Genomic DNA, 14621 nt, shown 5'->3' on the forward strand with positions numbered 1-14621 from the left:
TATTCTGAACTTTCCTTCTGTTTACTCGTGCTCAAACTTTTTTCCTAACTTGTTTGATATTAATTTGTTGAAGAAATATGATCAGAACTGGTTAACTGTAATACAGGACTCTCTATTAAAGCATTACAAGTGTTGAATGGCTTTAAACTTACCTATAGGATCAAAAAACAAGCTTTTCAAAATTAGCTAGTTCCTTCACTTTTGTTTACAAGTCACACCACAGTTTTGGGGAGTCACATCCTGTCCCAGTCACATGACAACCACACCAGGATGTTTAGTACACGTCTCTTAGGGACTTGATGAGTTATGGGGACGCATAAAGTTGTCTGAGGAAGCTTCAAGGGTAATTAAAGTGTTTGTTACACCCGTGTCACTGTGGGTTCTTATGGGTACAGAAAAACACAAATGTGTAAATTCCCCAGAGGAAACTGAATTCAACTTTATGTTTGATACAGGTTGGGTTGTTTCTTAGAAAGATGATTTATGACAGGATTTACCATGAAGACGACTGTTTCACTCCTGACTATTTCATTCAATGGATGGCCTGTGTGTGGCAGCTGACCCTTTGAGAACGAAGAACATTCATTCACATGAGATCAAAACCTGTCGGCACGTTTGGAGTTATTAATAATTAATGTAAACAGACTTTGAGTACCATGAAAAGCGCTCTACAATTGCTATTTATTATTATTATTATTTACAGGAGCTGCAGCCTTCCTTTAATGATGCTAACAAATGAGAGAAGTCGGTTTAATAGTAAAACAAATGTAATTTAGCTGTGACACTTTAATACTGAAGGTTCTAATAAAGACAAACAGAAAGGTGGAGCTGACAAAAGTAGAAACACTGCCTTACAGAAGGTACATGAGCTGAATTATATCATTACATACTGAGAAGAAGCAAAAACAAAAATGATCTGGAAACATTTAGAGGAAGATGAAGACACCAAGCTGACTTATTGCTCTCCTGTTAAAGACTTACAAATGGACAAAAATAAGGTTCATGTTTTTAGGCCGACTGGCTCAAGATCAAGTGTTTGTAGGTATAATACTCATTTTGGCCACAAGGGGCAGAAGTTTCACTATAAGGTGTTTTCTCAAAAAGAAACTGAAATCAATTATTCTGAAATTTTCTTTCTGTTTACTCGTGCTCACACTTTTTTCAACAGACATAAAACAGATATTTAAACAATAATCCCATCAAGTATATTTTTACTCCTCATGAAGCGGTTTCAAAATAAAATCTTGAAAGTAGTTTTGTTGACTTCAAAGAAAAACAATCTGAATTCTTGGGAATGGAGACGTCATTTTAGGAGAGCAAAGGACATTTTTTAGAAGAAGTTTTTAACTATGAGAATAAAGTCAACATGTTCGGCTTTAAGGTTAGACTATTTTATTTTGAAGGGGACTATCAGAAGAGCAGCCTGTAGAAGGAGGGGTGGAGCACCTGGTGAAGTTATAGTCTAGTTTCTCTATTGACTGAACTCTGAAAAGACAAGACACTGAGTCTCTGTCATACGCAGACTTTTAATAAAGCTTTCCTTCTATGTGATCTTAATATTCTCTCAAATGCATCTGAAATATCATTCTTGTCCCACTTTAAAAAAACAGTTTGAGTTAAACCCTCAAGAGAAAAATATAATGTTACTGAAATGAAAAATGGATCACCTTTCCACTTCTTCCTCTAAAGGTTTCCAGTCAACACTTCACTCAGACGCTCAAATGAAAAGCACACCATCACAGAAACATCAACAGAAAACAAAACAAACAAAAAGAGATCTCAGAAATTATTAAGAATACTTTACAAATCATTTTTGCACCCCTACTTTAAAGAACGACAGCAGGAAACTGAAGAAAAGGAGACTTTCTCGAGTCATGACTTCTTTGATCATCACCATGAGGTCTCTGTGGCTGCAGGGTGTTTCTACATCACATAAACCAGTTATTTATATTTATGTTATTAAGAAAATACGACTGAGAGGGCCGACAGTCAGAAGTTATCAAGCAGAGAGATAGTTTTATTAAATGTGTTATTGTTTCTATATGAAGGCAGATTATTTTAACCCTACAGCTACAAAGTAAGCTCTTTATGAAGGGTTTCTTCAGTTTGGTCTTTTCTGCAGGAAATTAAAGGTTCCTCATTACTGTGGCACCTCTGAGCTCCTCATCAGATCAGGTCTACAGCCTGGACCACCTCCTCTCAATCAGCATCAAACCTCCTCCTCCCATCAGTCCGAGGCTCCGTGGGTGAAAATCACAAACATCACTATAGTCCAGTATGAAGCAGCAGGCGTGACGTAGACAAATACCACCAGCCCCCGCCTCGCTGTCCTCATCAGTCCTTGGCATCCCCGACTCCGTCAGGGTTGATGGCGAACATGGCTTCAGCTTCTGGCAGGCAGGGCGAGTCGTAGATCTTACAGATCCTCGTCTCTCCTCGACCTTTCCTCAGGTACAAACTGTGAGGAGAAGAATCATAGAAACATTGTGAAGGAGCTGACGATGTAGAGATGTGTAATGTCCCACCCACTCCCCTCTCCTCTGCTGACTCCATGGAGGAGGGCTTCTGGTATCAGAGCACCTGGTTCTTCTTTAGAATGAACCTCTCTCCAGGTCTAAATATCCATCAGCCTGTTGAGACAAATCAAAGCTGCACCACTCACCGTGTTGTGGAGGCGTGAGCCATAATGTTGCCCCCAATGGGTTTCTTTGGATCTGCAGAAAACATGGCCGCCCCGTCTACCTGCGCTACCACCTGGTTGGTTATCACCACAGCAACACCAAACTGGAAAAACACAATCAGTGTGTGAAAGACGATGTGAAACCTTCACCTGATGTTTGAACAATGAGGATACAGGTGAGCCGTTACCTCGTCTGCCAGTCTGAGCAGCATGCGGAGGAATCGTCCCAGGTGTCCCTGTCGGGCAGACAGCTCTCCTCTACCTGAGTAATCTGTTCTGTACAGAGCTGTGGCACTGTCCACGATCAGCAGAGCATACCTGACACACACAACCACACAGAGAAAAAAAGACTGTGTGAGATCCAGAAACGCACACTGTAGCCGGTACATAACGGCCTTTACTGACTCAGAAAGTTCAAATCTGTCTGAAGTTATTCTGAACATTTAAAGCTCACGTTTCAGGTTTAATTCATTTCAAAATCATTGTTTTAATATTTCTCTAGAAATGCATTTCATATTCACATGCACTGCAGTCTTTATTAACTCAAGTCCTGCTGTCACCAGAGAGTGGACTTTCAGTCGAGCACCTCAGCAGGTATTAACACTGAAGACAATGTGCAAGAACTCAGGTAGCATCTCAGTCCTTATGAGAGTCCACAAAGTTTAAATACATGACTGAAGTAGAGGCCATGATATGTAGGACAAACAAGTGTATGCATTGAAATCAGAGAAAATAACAGCTCCACCCAAACACGATCACAACAGTGCAGAGAAGAGCTGACCTTCAATGACAGTATGCAGTGATTAGAGCATTGTGCCCCCTCATACTTAAACGGCCTGGATACTGATGGTCACTATCTCTCATAGCTCTTTTTTGTATAAGACACCAGGCTATCTCTTAAGCTAAGTGTATCACCCACAGGGGATCTCGATCAGCCCCGCCCCTTAGTCTAGAAACCAGTCAGGGATACGGTGTAGATGGATTCAGCCATGTAAGTTAAGTAGGTAGAAGAAAGTCTGACTCGTACACGGATGTTGGTTAAAGTGTCAGATCTGTTTAAAAATGTTGATATTTTTGGATCTCAGTTTAAGATCATCTGAAACAACAAATGCTGAAGATTATTGGGCTGAAACTGTAATGTCAGTAACGGGGAAACCCTGTGGATATCACACATACCTCTGATATACTCCTCATGCACCTACACTAAAATAAGACTCCCTATCTTTAGAACTCTTTCATATAAACACAGACTGACCTGGACTCGGCCATCATGGCGGAGGCCTGGTACAGCAGCTGGGTCTGATGGTCTGTGTTGAAAGCTCGAGCGTACGCCACGTTATCCAGAACGTCACTGCCCACCAGCCCGTACCTGAGAGCACAGAGAGGTCACATGACTTTAAAATCAATCATCCACCTCTGATGTGTTTGTACATGAAAGTACGATACTAAAATAAGAGGTCGCACTAGGACTCCTTTTAATCCTACAGTTTAAGTTCAGTTTATAAAACTTCTTGAGTTGAGCCTGAAGCTCGATGTCTGACTGACCTCTCAGCCACAGCCAGGAGTCTCTCTGGTCTGAAGGTTCCCTCTGTGTCGATGTACATGGCTTTACCTTCTCCTCCCCCCTGATCGATGGGCAGCTGAGGGCACAAAGAGGGTTCTGCTTGTTAGATATATTTGGTTAACCTTAAAAAAGTAAACAATTTAATAAGTAACATTCTCTGTTTGATGACAAAGCTTCTCATCCGCTCAGCACCTGAATGCTGCTGCATCTTTATGTGACCAAAACTAAGATCCAAACTAAGACCAGCCTCAATAAGTAAACACTGGTTGATGACATGAACTCTGGGTTTCTGCAGGTGTCAATGAGTTGAGTGTTTTTAGACCTTTTGGACATATTTCATCATATTTAATCTGGCTTTAATTCAGAGTTATCTCTTAGCTTTGGTCAAAACAACACTTTGGTCCTCAGCCGAGGCTCTGTTCGATCAAGGCAGAGGGTCAAAGGTGAGCAGGCCTTTTCTGTCCTCTCCTGAGGATATCAGAGTATTAAATCTCTCTTAAAAACACATTTTTATAGATGTGATTTTACAGGAGATGTCATCTCTAGACGCTGCTTTCATTCTGTTTCAGTCAGGATCTTTAATCATTTGATCTTTTTAACCTTGTATTTTTTGTTGGTTTTATTCTTCTGACTCTGTTTATTTATCTATATATGTTGTTGTTTTAAGCCTTTTTAAATTGTTTAATCCATATTTATCTTTTCTTTTGTGTTGCTTTTCCATTTTAACTATTTACATCCAAATCTTTGTGTCCTATCTGTTCTCTTTTATTTTATTTCAATTTTCTCATACAATTTTTATTTAAATCACTTTGTCATCCTGTTTGAAAAGTGCTTCATAAATAAAGTAAATAATCATCATTATAACATTTTATTTAATAACAACTTATCTCTGGTCATTGATCTTTTTCTCTTATTAAACGTTTCACTGGTATTAATTTACTTTATTGATTTTCATTATTTTACTAACAGGAATTGTTTATTTGTCTTTAAATTATTCTAATACTGTTTTGTTCTTGTCTTTGATTATTGTATCTATTGCTTTAAAATTCTGTTCTTATTTCCGTCTTCCTTTTTCTTCTGGAGAACTTTGGGCGTCAAGCTTTGTCATTTTTTCATGAATCACAATTTATTTCAATCTTATTCGTACAGCACTTTTTATCCAGACAAAGCAGGCTGTACCAATAAAGTTGAGATAAATTGTGATACACGTAAAAATGACAAAGGACATGAGTAAAATTTGTCAGATCGACAAAGGTATTCGTAAGTAATTAAAAGCAATTAAATAAAGTAAATAAAAGGTTTTAAATGCATGAAAAAGTTGCCAATTTCAGTGATTTCTTGCAGCGTGTGCTCTTCATTTATAAAGTCTTTAACTGCAGTAAATGTGAAGTTTCTGAGGAAGATTGAACTCAACTTATAATAATAAATATCAAGCTTAATGATTGTTTTTCCTCTGGAAGAAGCTTTTATGAAGACGAATAACTGTTACTGATAAATCCTGACAGAACTGCTCAGTTTTTGTTCGTTGTTTGTTTCTCTTTTTAGAGAAACACGTGGAAAAGCGGGACTGGACGGGACTTGGTGAACCACATAAAATCATTTCACATTATTTCTTGTTCATGATCAGACTCCTCCTGACACCAGGTCTGTGTCTGCAGGGTTCTTCCATGACTCGGAGCCTGTCTGAACCGTACCTGGCAGGTGACGGCGAGCGTGTGACACAGCTGAGTTTTCCCTGTCCGAAACTCTCCGAACATCTCTGTGATGGATCCCGTCTCAATCCCACCTGCAGAACAAACAGCAGGTTACTCCTCCTCCTCCATGTGAAGTCCCTCTGTTCTCTATCACTGTGTTCATTCATGATGGAAGGTGTTGTTTCCTCTCTTAACTAACCCCTGATGAACACGCTGAAGGAGACGTCAGAGTGAGCCGTACTAACCCTGCAGCAGTTTGTCGAGCTCCTTGGATCCCGTAGAGACCTGGATGATCTCGGCTCTCCTCTGGTGGAACTCTGTCGCTGTAGTGAAACCCATCGGCACCAGTTTGGCAGCTTCAGTCTGAGAGGAGGAGACAATGAGACAGCAGAAAAGGTCAGAGCCTAGAGAATGACTTATTACAGAACAAAGATGAACTCACTGAGTGGATAAATCTCCACAGATAGATCTGGATTCTTTTCAGTGTGTTTAAAACTCCTCCTTTAAAAACAGCTTTCACCTGCAGGAAGCTCAAACCTCTGTTACAAATGTGGAAAGATGTGAATCTACTTGTTTGGTTCATGTGATAAAGCCAGGCCTCCTTAAAAAGAGGTTCAAGCTGTGATCTAGTTACCAGTTAACGTTGTACACTGACGTCTTTGCTTTCTGTTATTGTCTGTTTGAGCTCTTCTTCTCCTGTCAGAGTCCTGTAACGTGTTGGAGAGAGTATGTGTGTTCATGCTGATTCTGTTCCTCACCAGGACTTTGTCAGCTTTGGCCTCACTGATCCCCTTGATGTTGAGCAGCTCTTTCTTGGGAGCGTAGGCGACCGCCTCGATGGTGTGGAAGCCGGCCTCCTCCAGCTTTTTGATGTCGCTGGCACTGATTCCACTTTGCTGTGAGCAGAAAACAACAGGATAAACTCTCAAGGAAGGAGGAAGCTGGACAAGTTGTTGAGTGTGAGCTTGTGTCCTTCTTGTCCTGGAGCCTGTTATTTGTTGCATCATGTAGGTTCTAAATAACTGTCTGTCTCACTCTGTTCATCCACTCTGTACTGACTCTCTGATGGTCTGACAATTTATTATAATGCATATAATATCATACCATTCTATTATTTTATTATGTTATATTATATAATTAAATTATATTATTTTGTCATATATTAATTAAGACTAAATTATATTGTACTATTTTATAATTGTATTGTTATATAATATAATTTAATTATATGGTCATATATTATTTCATATTAAATTATATACTATTTTATTATTAATATAATATAATTAAATTGTATTACACTGTCATATACTATTTTATATTATATTATAGTGTTATTTATGTCATATAATATAATGATATTATCATATATTATTTTGTATTATATTTTATACTATGATATTATTTTAGTATGTTATATTATATAATTAAATTATATAATATTGTATTGTTATATTATCATTATATTGTATTATTACATTATACTATATCATATTATATCATATTGTATTATATAATATTACTGTTATTATTATTATCCCAAATTATATTATATTATATTTCAATTTATTACAATTGATTTATTTATCAGTCGTAATAAACTACCATCAATTTTTTATTCTTACTTTATTTAAATTGTTTTCTCTATTTCAGCTCTACTACTCTTGCTACTATGTCTGTGTTTCTGCAACAACTGAATTTCCCCCCAGGGATCAATAAAGTATCATCTTATCTTATCAGTATAAATATTATAAGTGCCTGGTGTCTCCACTGAAGGCTCAGATTGTTATTCAGGTATCTGACACTATCATCAAAACGATACCTACAGAGAGAGAGAGAGAGAGAGAGAGAGAGAGAGAGAGAGAGAGAGAGAGAGAGAGAGAGAGAGAGACCTTTTCACTGAAGAAAGAAAAAACGCTTTTTGAAAAACAGAAACAGTCACTGCATCTTTCTCTTCTAAGCCACCAGACTGCTGATAAAAACAGTCATTATAGATCACTGAAGATAAGAGTTTGTGGTCCACCTTGCTAAATTTGTTACTTACTTTATACTTCACAAATATTTCACAGTTCAAAAAACCCAAAGTCAAATTTGTCACTGAGTTTGTACTTCAGTCTCTTGAGCTTTCTGTTTCTTAGTTCCTCTTTTTTTTGTTAGCCCATCAAGAGACAGGCATTCAAATCAGGTTTCACTGTTAATGTTGAGATGTTACAATGTTCCTGAACACTTGATGGAATCAAATTTAAGAGGTTCAACGACCTTTATAAGACCCCAGCAGAGGAAAATGAAAGCTGCTGTGACACTGACATGGTATGGTAGTATTTTCAGACAAAAACCTCCTCTTGCATCATCTTGATGATTACATGCATCACTCGATGTGGATATTTAAAATGTAAAGGAGGCTTTATGCTGTCCCTCGTCTGGTAGAACACCTGCGCCCTTGCAGCAGTTACAGGAATTAAAAATGATAAAATAAATGTAGTTCATGGTGTTGCTGATGGAGGCATCAGTGTGAATATCAACCTGTTTCATAACCAGTTAAAAACTCTTCACATTTTGCACAGCAGAACAAACGGCACACTGACTAAGGTGTGACTTATTTCAGATATAATGTACATTTTATGAATATATTTCCCATGTTTAAAAGTATTTTTGTATATCTTCCAAGTCACCTCACACCCCCCCCCCTCACAGTGTTTATTATCTTGAAGACAAATCTCCTTCCCTGTTCTCTTCTGTTTATGTTATTTTTAGTGCGTATGTAATAAGCTGCAGTTAATCCTGTATCTGTTGAGACAGCTCTATGAAACGTACCATTCTTTTTGTTGATTTGAGTGTTCACATGACCGTGTAGATGTATTAAAGCATTCAGACATATCCCATGTAAAATGTAAGACCACCAGTTGGAATCTTTCCATGGGAATTTATGAGAATAAAGCAGGAATTTATTAAATTGAAGGTTGGCTCTTAAATATAGTTGGGGAAAATATATTTTAGCATAATCCTGACTAAAAGAACCAGATATCATGCAAGTACAGTTGAATGTATATGCTATTCCTCAATCACATGCACATAGCACACTGCTTACTGCAGGGCTATCGAGACCACGCCCCCTACATGCACTGTGCATTCCTCCATCACATGCACACATGATTTCTAGAATCCTGCAGAGGCTTGAGAAGCTTGAGGGAAGATGCTTTTTTATCTGCATGTTGAATCTGACTTTTTTGGAGGGAGAGGGGCTCTTTTCATTTAACATTTTGAATGGGACTTTGTTGGGATTGCATTGTTGTTCATTTTTGAATGGGTCGGAGGGATGAGTAATATTTCACTCAACATTCATGTTTTTGTTCTTCAATGAAATAATTGATTGTTCAATAAAATAGTTAACAGTTGATAAAGTTCTACTTACAAATAAATCTGTTTTAATTGTATTATTTTGGATGGATGTCTGCTTATAAAAAAAAAAATATCTATGCGTTGATATGATACCTTTCCATTAAATTACCCTCAATTCACAGTTAATTCTAATAAATTTCCAGGAAAAGATTCCAATTTGGAATATTTCCAAAATTCCCTAGCTTAACTTCCCTTGGAAATTTGCCAGGATTTTTCCAGAAATGTCCACCCTTTGTAACCCTACTGTATCATGTCTTGATCCTATTAAACTAATTTTTTTTGAAGGGTTCTTTTAAATAAAATGTATTGGTATCATTAAAGGTGATCAGATAACATTCGACACTATGTTTACACACTACGGAGTTCTACTATAAAAGGATGTAAGGGTGATGAGCTTTCACTCTTCACAAACACAGAAACTTACTTCCTCTGAACTCAATCCTTGTTAAATCAGGTTATGCATAATGTTTTACTACATTCAGGATACACACACCTCTAGTCTGCTCAGAGGCTGAGGTCCAAAGCTCTCCTCCTCCTCCACCTCTGCCTCCACCCGAGCCTCGCTCCTCATCGCCATGGTGAGAGAATCTGATCCACAGAGGAGGGCACGAGGACAGGTATGAAGAGTCCTGTGTCCTTTATTCTGAGAACATGTCAGGAAACATTGAGTTTCATTAATACTCCTGACAGCTACTAAAGTTAATAACATGCATAAGATGTGCAGCACCGTTAGCTACGTCAACAAACTGATATAAACAGTCATCTTTAAGAAACTAATCACTGATCATGGGACTTACCTGTTAAATCTCCTGCTGCACCGCCCCTCGTGTTATTTGAATATTACTGTAGGAGTAGTCTGACCCAGCTGGATGAAAGTCTCAGAGGTGTTCCGTCAACTTCTGACTCCTGTTTCAGCTGTTACCTTGTGTTAGCATTAGCTCTGTTTTCACAGCAGTTCAGACACGAAGCTGAAGTCAAACTCCCTCAAACCAAACCAAACCAGTGTCTAAATCAAACACAAGCAGTAACAAGTTAGAGCTCGTGTTTCCGGTCAGATTCCAGTGATAAAACAGAAGAACTTCGAGTATATTTTGATAGAATTAGCAGCAGGTTTGTCGCTCCTGCTCGCTTCTTTCTTTCCCTCAAACTCGTCTGTTCGATAACCAAAGCTCCCGCGCACAACGTAATGACGCTCTGCGTAGTGACGCAGCCTCTTGAGCGTTTTCTGATTGGTTACATCAAGAATCCACGTTTTCCACGTTTCATCCTTCAAAATAAAAGCGCATGGCTTTCAGTTTGAAAACGTAAATATGGGGTATTCAACCCCCCCCGCCTTCTCTGCTACTATTTCAGAGGAAAATGCATGAAAAGTGCCTAGGTGACCCACCTATGCAAAAACTGCAAAACTGCCTTCAGGATGCCCCTAAAATGTAGTAAAGTAGAAATAGTGACCTCTTGATACCCCTAAAACGTATAATAATACAAAAAGTGCCCCCCGGATGCCCCTAAATTGTATTTAAAGTTGTTTTTTTTAAAGTGCCCTCTGTTTGCCCATGTAGTTCATTATGTTGTGTTATGTTAATTATGTAATATGCTGCTATTGTTGTTTTTATGTATATATGCATGTATGCACCAACGGAGCAGCGCTCCAAATTTCATTGTTTGCAAGTCATGCAATGACAATAAAGGCATTCTATTCTATTTTAATATAATCAATGATATAGAAATTAATAAATAAGTAATTTTGTGTTTTCCTTTTCATAATTTAATTTCCAGCACAAATGGTCTCATAAATATTCACCAGAATGCAGGAATTAAGTGTTAGCTGCTCAAAATGTACTGGGGGGAAACCCCCATCTTGTTAACACTGCCTCAATACATTTAAATTCACCCTAAACTGTGAGTACCAGGTGTTTGAAAGGCGGTGCCTTTTTTTTTTTTTTTTCCCGCCCCTTCCCCCCAAACAGCCTGAGTACGTCACTGCAGTCTATGATCCAATCCGACCAGATTCACAATAACGTTTTACACTAACAAGTCAATCTAAAAGGTTGTAGTTATTAACTGTGTATATAGATCAACTGTGTTGTATTGACTAATTATATATAGAACATTTGCATTGAATTGTGAAATGTTAGTGTAGTCGATGAAAATATGTATTATTATAATTATTGTGTTTGGGTTTTTAAAAAAAAAATTGTTTTACTCTGCTTATGCAATAATTAAACTGTTCATGCCAACAAAGCAATCTGAACATGTAATCTAAAGTTAGGTAAACACCAACCATCTCTTATGAGCATGATTTCTTACACTTCTGAAGCATCAGTAACTTAAAAAATGAAGGCTGGTAGCAACGTAAAGGTTACTTTAGCAGAGCTCTGACCTGCATACTCACAAAAATCTAAATATGAATGTTGTTTTTTGTATTTCTCCAACAAAATATAGAAGTACAGGGATTTATAAGCCTCTTCTTAGCAGAGCAGCATGGGGTTTTCAGAGTCAGTCAGCAACTTTTTCGTCTCTTTCTGCAAATCTGTTTTGTAAATGCTCTCACATCATCAGCAAAAAGGCTCATGCTGTGCTCAGTCTCCCCTTTTTCAAAGTTTTGTGGTCCTCTACATTGGAACCAGTGTCCAAATTCTAAAACCTGGAGAATATTTATAAAAAAAACCATCATTTTGTTGAAGATTCTTTATGAATGAGCATGTGGTCTCCTGAAATGTCCGTTTAATAAAGGGGTTTAAACCTATAGAAGAAGTCCCTGAGACTTTATTACAGTTTATTTAGGACTTGGATAAAGTTTATTGTTAAAAACAACAAGGTTTTGGGGTGCTGTTGGCCTAGCGGTCTAAGCACTCCCCATATACAGAGGCTATAGCCCTCGTCGCAGTAGTCGCAGGTTAGATTCAAACCTCAACCATTTACTGCTTGTCCTTCCTCACATTTCCTGTCTCTCTTCAGCTGTCCTGTCCATTAAAGGCAAAAATGCCCAAAAATATAACTTTAAAAAAAACCAAGGTGTTAAAAATAATCCCCACTATAGTTTTATGTGTCATCAAAACTATGTAAGTGCAAAGCTTAAACAGGTCACTAGAGGGCGCATGATCCCTGTGAGGAACATTATACACGTTTGAGTCAGGCGTTGCAGAATAAATCCTGCAGCCAAGCTGAGCACAAACTAAACTTGTTGCCTTTGTTTTTACACACAGCTGCAAGAATCAAAGACACACTCCTCCCTGGCACCCCTAGGCCGGTTCGGGGAGCAACTTCATTCAGAAGCTTCCCAGCCGCAGAATCAGTCACTTCAATCAAGCCTCTGTCGTTAGATACAGTAAACCTGACTGACTGATTGATGCACTTCAGAGTGAAGCATGATATAAAGGCTAAACAAGGTCGTGAAAGCAAAGTGAGAGGACTGATGTGAAAGAGATAACAGACTCAGTGACTTAAGACAGTAGAGTTTTATTATTCTAACAGACAAACAAAGCTGAAAACATTTAAAACACATATAAAAGTATTGCACATGTGAAAAATCATTGAGTTGGACACATGTCCTCCTGCTTCGGAGACTTGGGCCACCACTCCTCCCTTCTATCTGCAGACGCTCCTTCACCTGCAACACAGCAGACTCTGATCAGACAAGAACAGCTACCCACATCTGATCATCACAAAACTACTGGTTCTGCTTTCTTTGATTTCGCTCCTGTAGACGGCTTTGGCTGGCAGCTGTGTAAAGGCTGCGTTGACGCATACGTCAGCTGTTAGACTGATCTCTCCACAAACACCAGACCTGGTTTAGTGAAGTTAAACTTACAAAACACAGGAGTCTACTGTTGCTTCAACTGGTGAGTCTGTGTTATTGTGTGTCATTGGTGATTTGAATAGTTAGTCCAGATCAAACTTAGTTTGATTACACATTAAAACCAGCAGCACCTTCCCCGACCACTGATGTAAAACCAGTTTTTATTTAAGCAGACTGGGGGCTTCGAGGTGACATCAGGTTATTGATTGGTTGGAGAAGGTGTGCATGTGTCCTGCTCTGGTTTTAACACTCAGTGAGGTTTTGGTGGAGTCCCATCACCCCCATGCTCCTGTTAGCACACCCTCAGTGACCCGCAAATACATTACAGCAGTTACCCTCCTCTGCAGCTGGAGAGTCAGGAACATTGTAGACCTCTGGCAAAACAAACAGCTCAGGTCTTTATGACGTTACAACTATCAGACCAGGAACAGTACAGGAGGGGAACTTAAGGTGGAGCTTACCTGGACAGGCTCCCAGGCTGGAGTTATCGAAGAACTGTTTGGGACAGGACCGGGACAGAATATCTGAACTCCCCCCGACATCAAAGAACTTGCTTTTTGGAGAGTCCAGGACCTTCCTGGGAGAGCCCAAGACATTCCTGGGAGAATCCAGAACCTTCCTGGGAGAGTCCAGGACCTTCCTGGGGGCGGCCAGAAACTTCTTGGGTGAGCTGTAGACGGTGGAGGAGTCAGAGGTGACAGGGAGCCCCCTTTTGGTGGGGGTGCAGGGGGGTGAGGGCTTGTCCATGTCGCCTTTGTTCTTAGCCTTCAGCTTGATGGCTCTGCTCCTCCACTTGCTGATCTCGGCCTGCTGGCTGGACACCAGGCTGACGTGACGGAGGGACAAGATGTCAGATACAACAAATAACACCGACTGTGGAAACGTTGTGACCTTCAGTCTGCTTCATCTCACCTCTCCAACTCGCTTATCTTCATCTGCAGCTTTTTGATGTCCTCCTCCAGCTTGGTCTTCTCCTGCAGGACGCTGCTCTTGATCAGTAGACCTTTGGGGTTTGTCAGTCTGGCATGAAGGTCCTCACCCTGCAGGACTGAATTCAACACGACTATATTAATGTCATTGCCTTCTTCAAATGGGTAACAGTGACAGACAAACAAAGAGCTCCACAGATATGGACAAACATTCAGACACAGTTTCGATTTTAATTCCTGAATTGAAACCCTACAACAGAAAACTGTCTAGGGTAACATCCTTCTCCTGAGCTCACTGTCCCCTGACGTTGTTGTTAAATCTAAATCCTTTTACACAAACAGTACACTCCGGGAAGTCTTCTAAATGGCTGCACGTGTGAACACGAACACCAGAAGTTTTCTCTTGGACCTGTGGCCTGACTTCTCAAGTATACATTGCAGTGTGTGCCGATCAAGAAATGAGCTATCCAGACTACACTCGTTTTTTGTACCAGGCTGTAAACATGTTTATTTCTGCTGTAAATTGGTGTGTATGTGGTTTCCAGTACTCCTGGAG

At 39.3% G+C, this 14621-nt stretch overlaps 2 protein-coding genes across 7 annotated transcripts in view; both read right to left on the bottom strand.

Moving 5' to 3' along the window:
• Positions 1 to 749: 749 nt before the first annotated feature.
• Positions 750 to 10529, bottom strand: rad51 (RAD51 recombinase). The gene is made up of 10 exons (XM_034699344.1): positions 10135 to 10529; positions 9831 to 9980; positions 6697 to 6834; positions 6184 to 6301; positions 5939 to 6030; positions 4226 to 4320; positions 3936 to 4049; positions 2869 to 2998; positions 2663 to 2784; positions 750 to 2458 (listed from the first exon to the last, which is right to left on the bottom strand). Exons 2-10 carry the CDS (start codon positions 9912 to 9914, stop codon positions 2335 to 2337), a joined length of 1017 nt encoding a protein of 338 aa, XP_034555235.1. The 5' UTR covers positions 9915 to 9980; positions 10135 to 10529; the 3' UTR covers positions 750 to 2334.
• A 2251-nt stretch (positions 10530 to 12780) lies between these two features.
• Positions 12781 to 14621, bottom strand: part of cenpe (centromere protein E) — a 35647-nt gene continuing 33806 nt past the window's right edge. For 5 of the 6 annotated variants that reach the window (XM_034699411.1, XM_034699410.1, XM_034699409.1 and 2 more), the window contains 4 exons: positions 14049 to 14184; positions 13598 to 13962; positions 13472 to 13510; positions 12781 to 12947 (listed from right to left, as the gene is read on the bottom strand). In XM_034699411.1, coding sequence (XP_034555302.1) covers positions 12868 to 12947; positions 13472 to 13510; positions 13598 to 13962; positions 14049 to 14184 — 620 coding nt within the window. In that variant the 3' untranslated portion in view covers positions 12781 to 12867. The remainder of the gene's footprint in view (positions 12948 to 13471; positions 13511 to 13597; positions 13963 to 14048; positions 14185 to 14621) is intronic. The other variant, XM_034699407.1, reaches the window with a different exon arrangement.

The sequence above is a fragment of the Notolabrus celidotus genome, chromosome 13 (genome assembly GCF_009762535.1).
Source record: "Notolabrus celidotus isolate fNotCel1 chromosome 13, fNotCel1.pri, whole genome shotgun sequence".
NCBI lineage: Eukaryota > Metazoa > Chordata > Actinopteri > Labriformes > Labridae > Notolabrus > Notolabrus celidotus.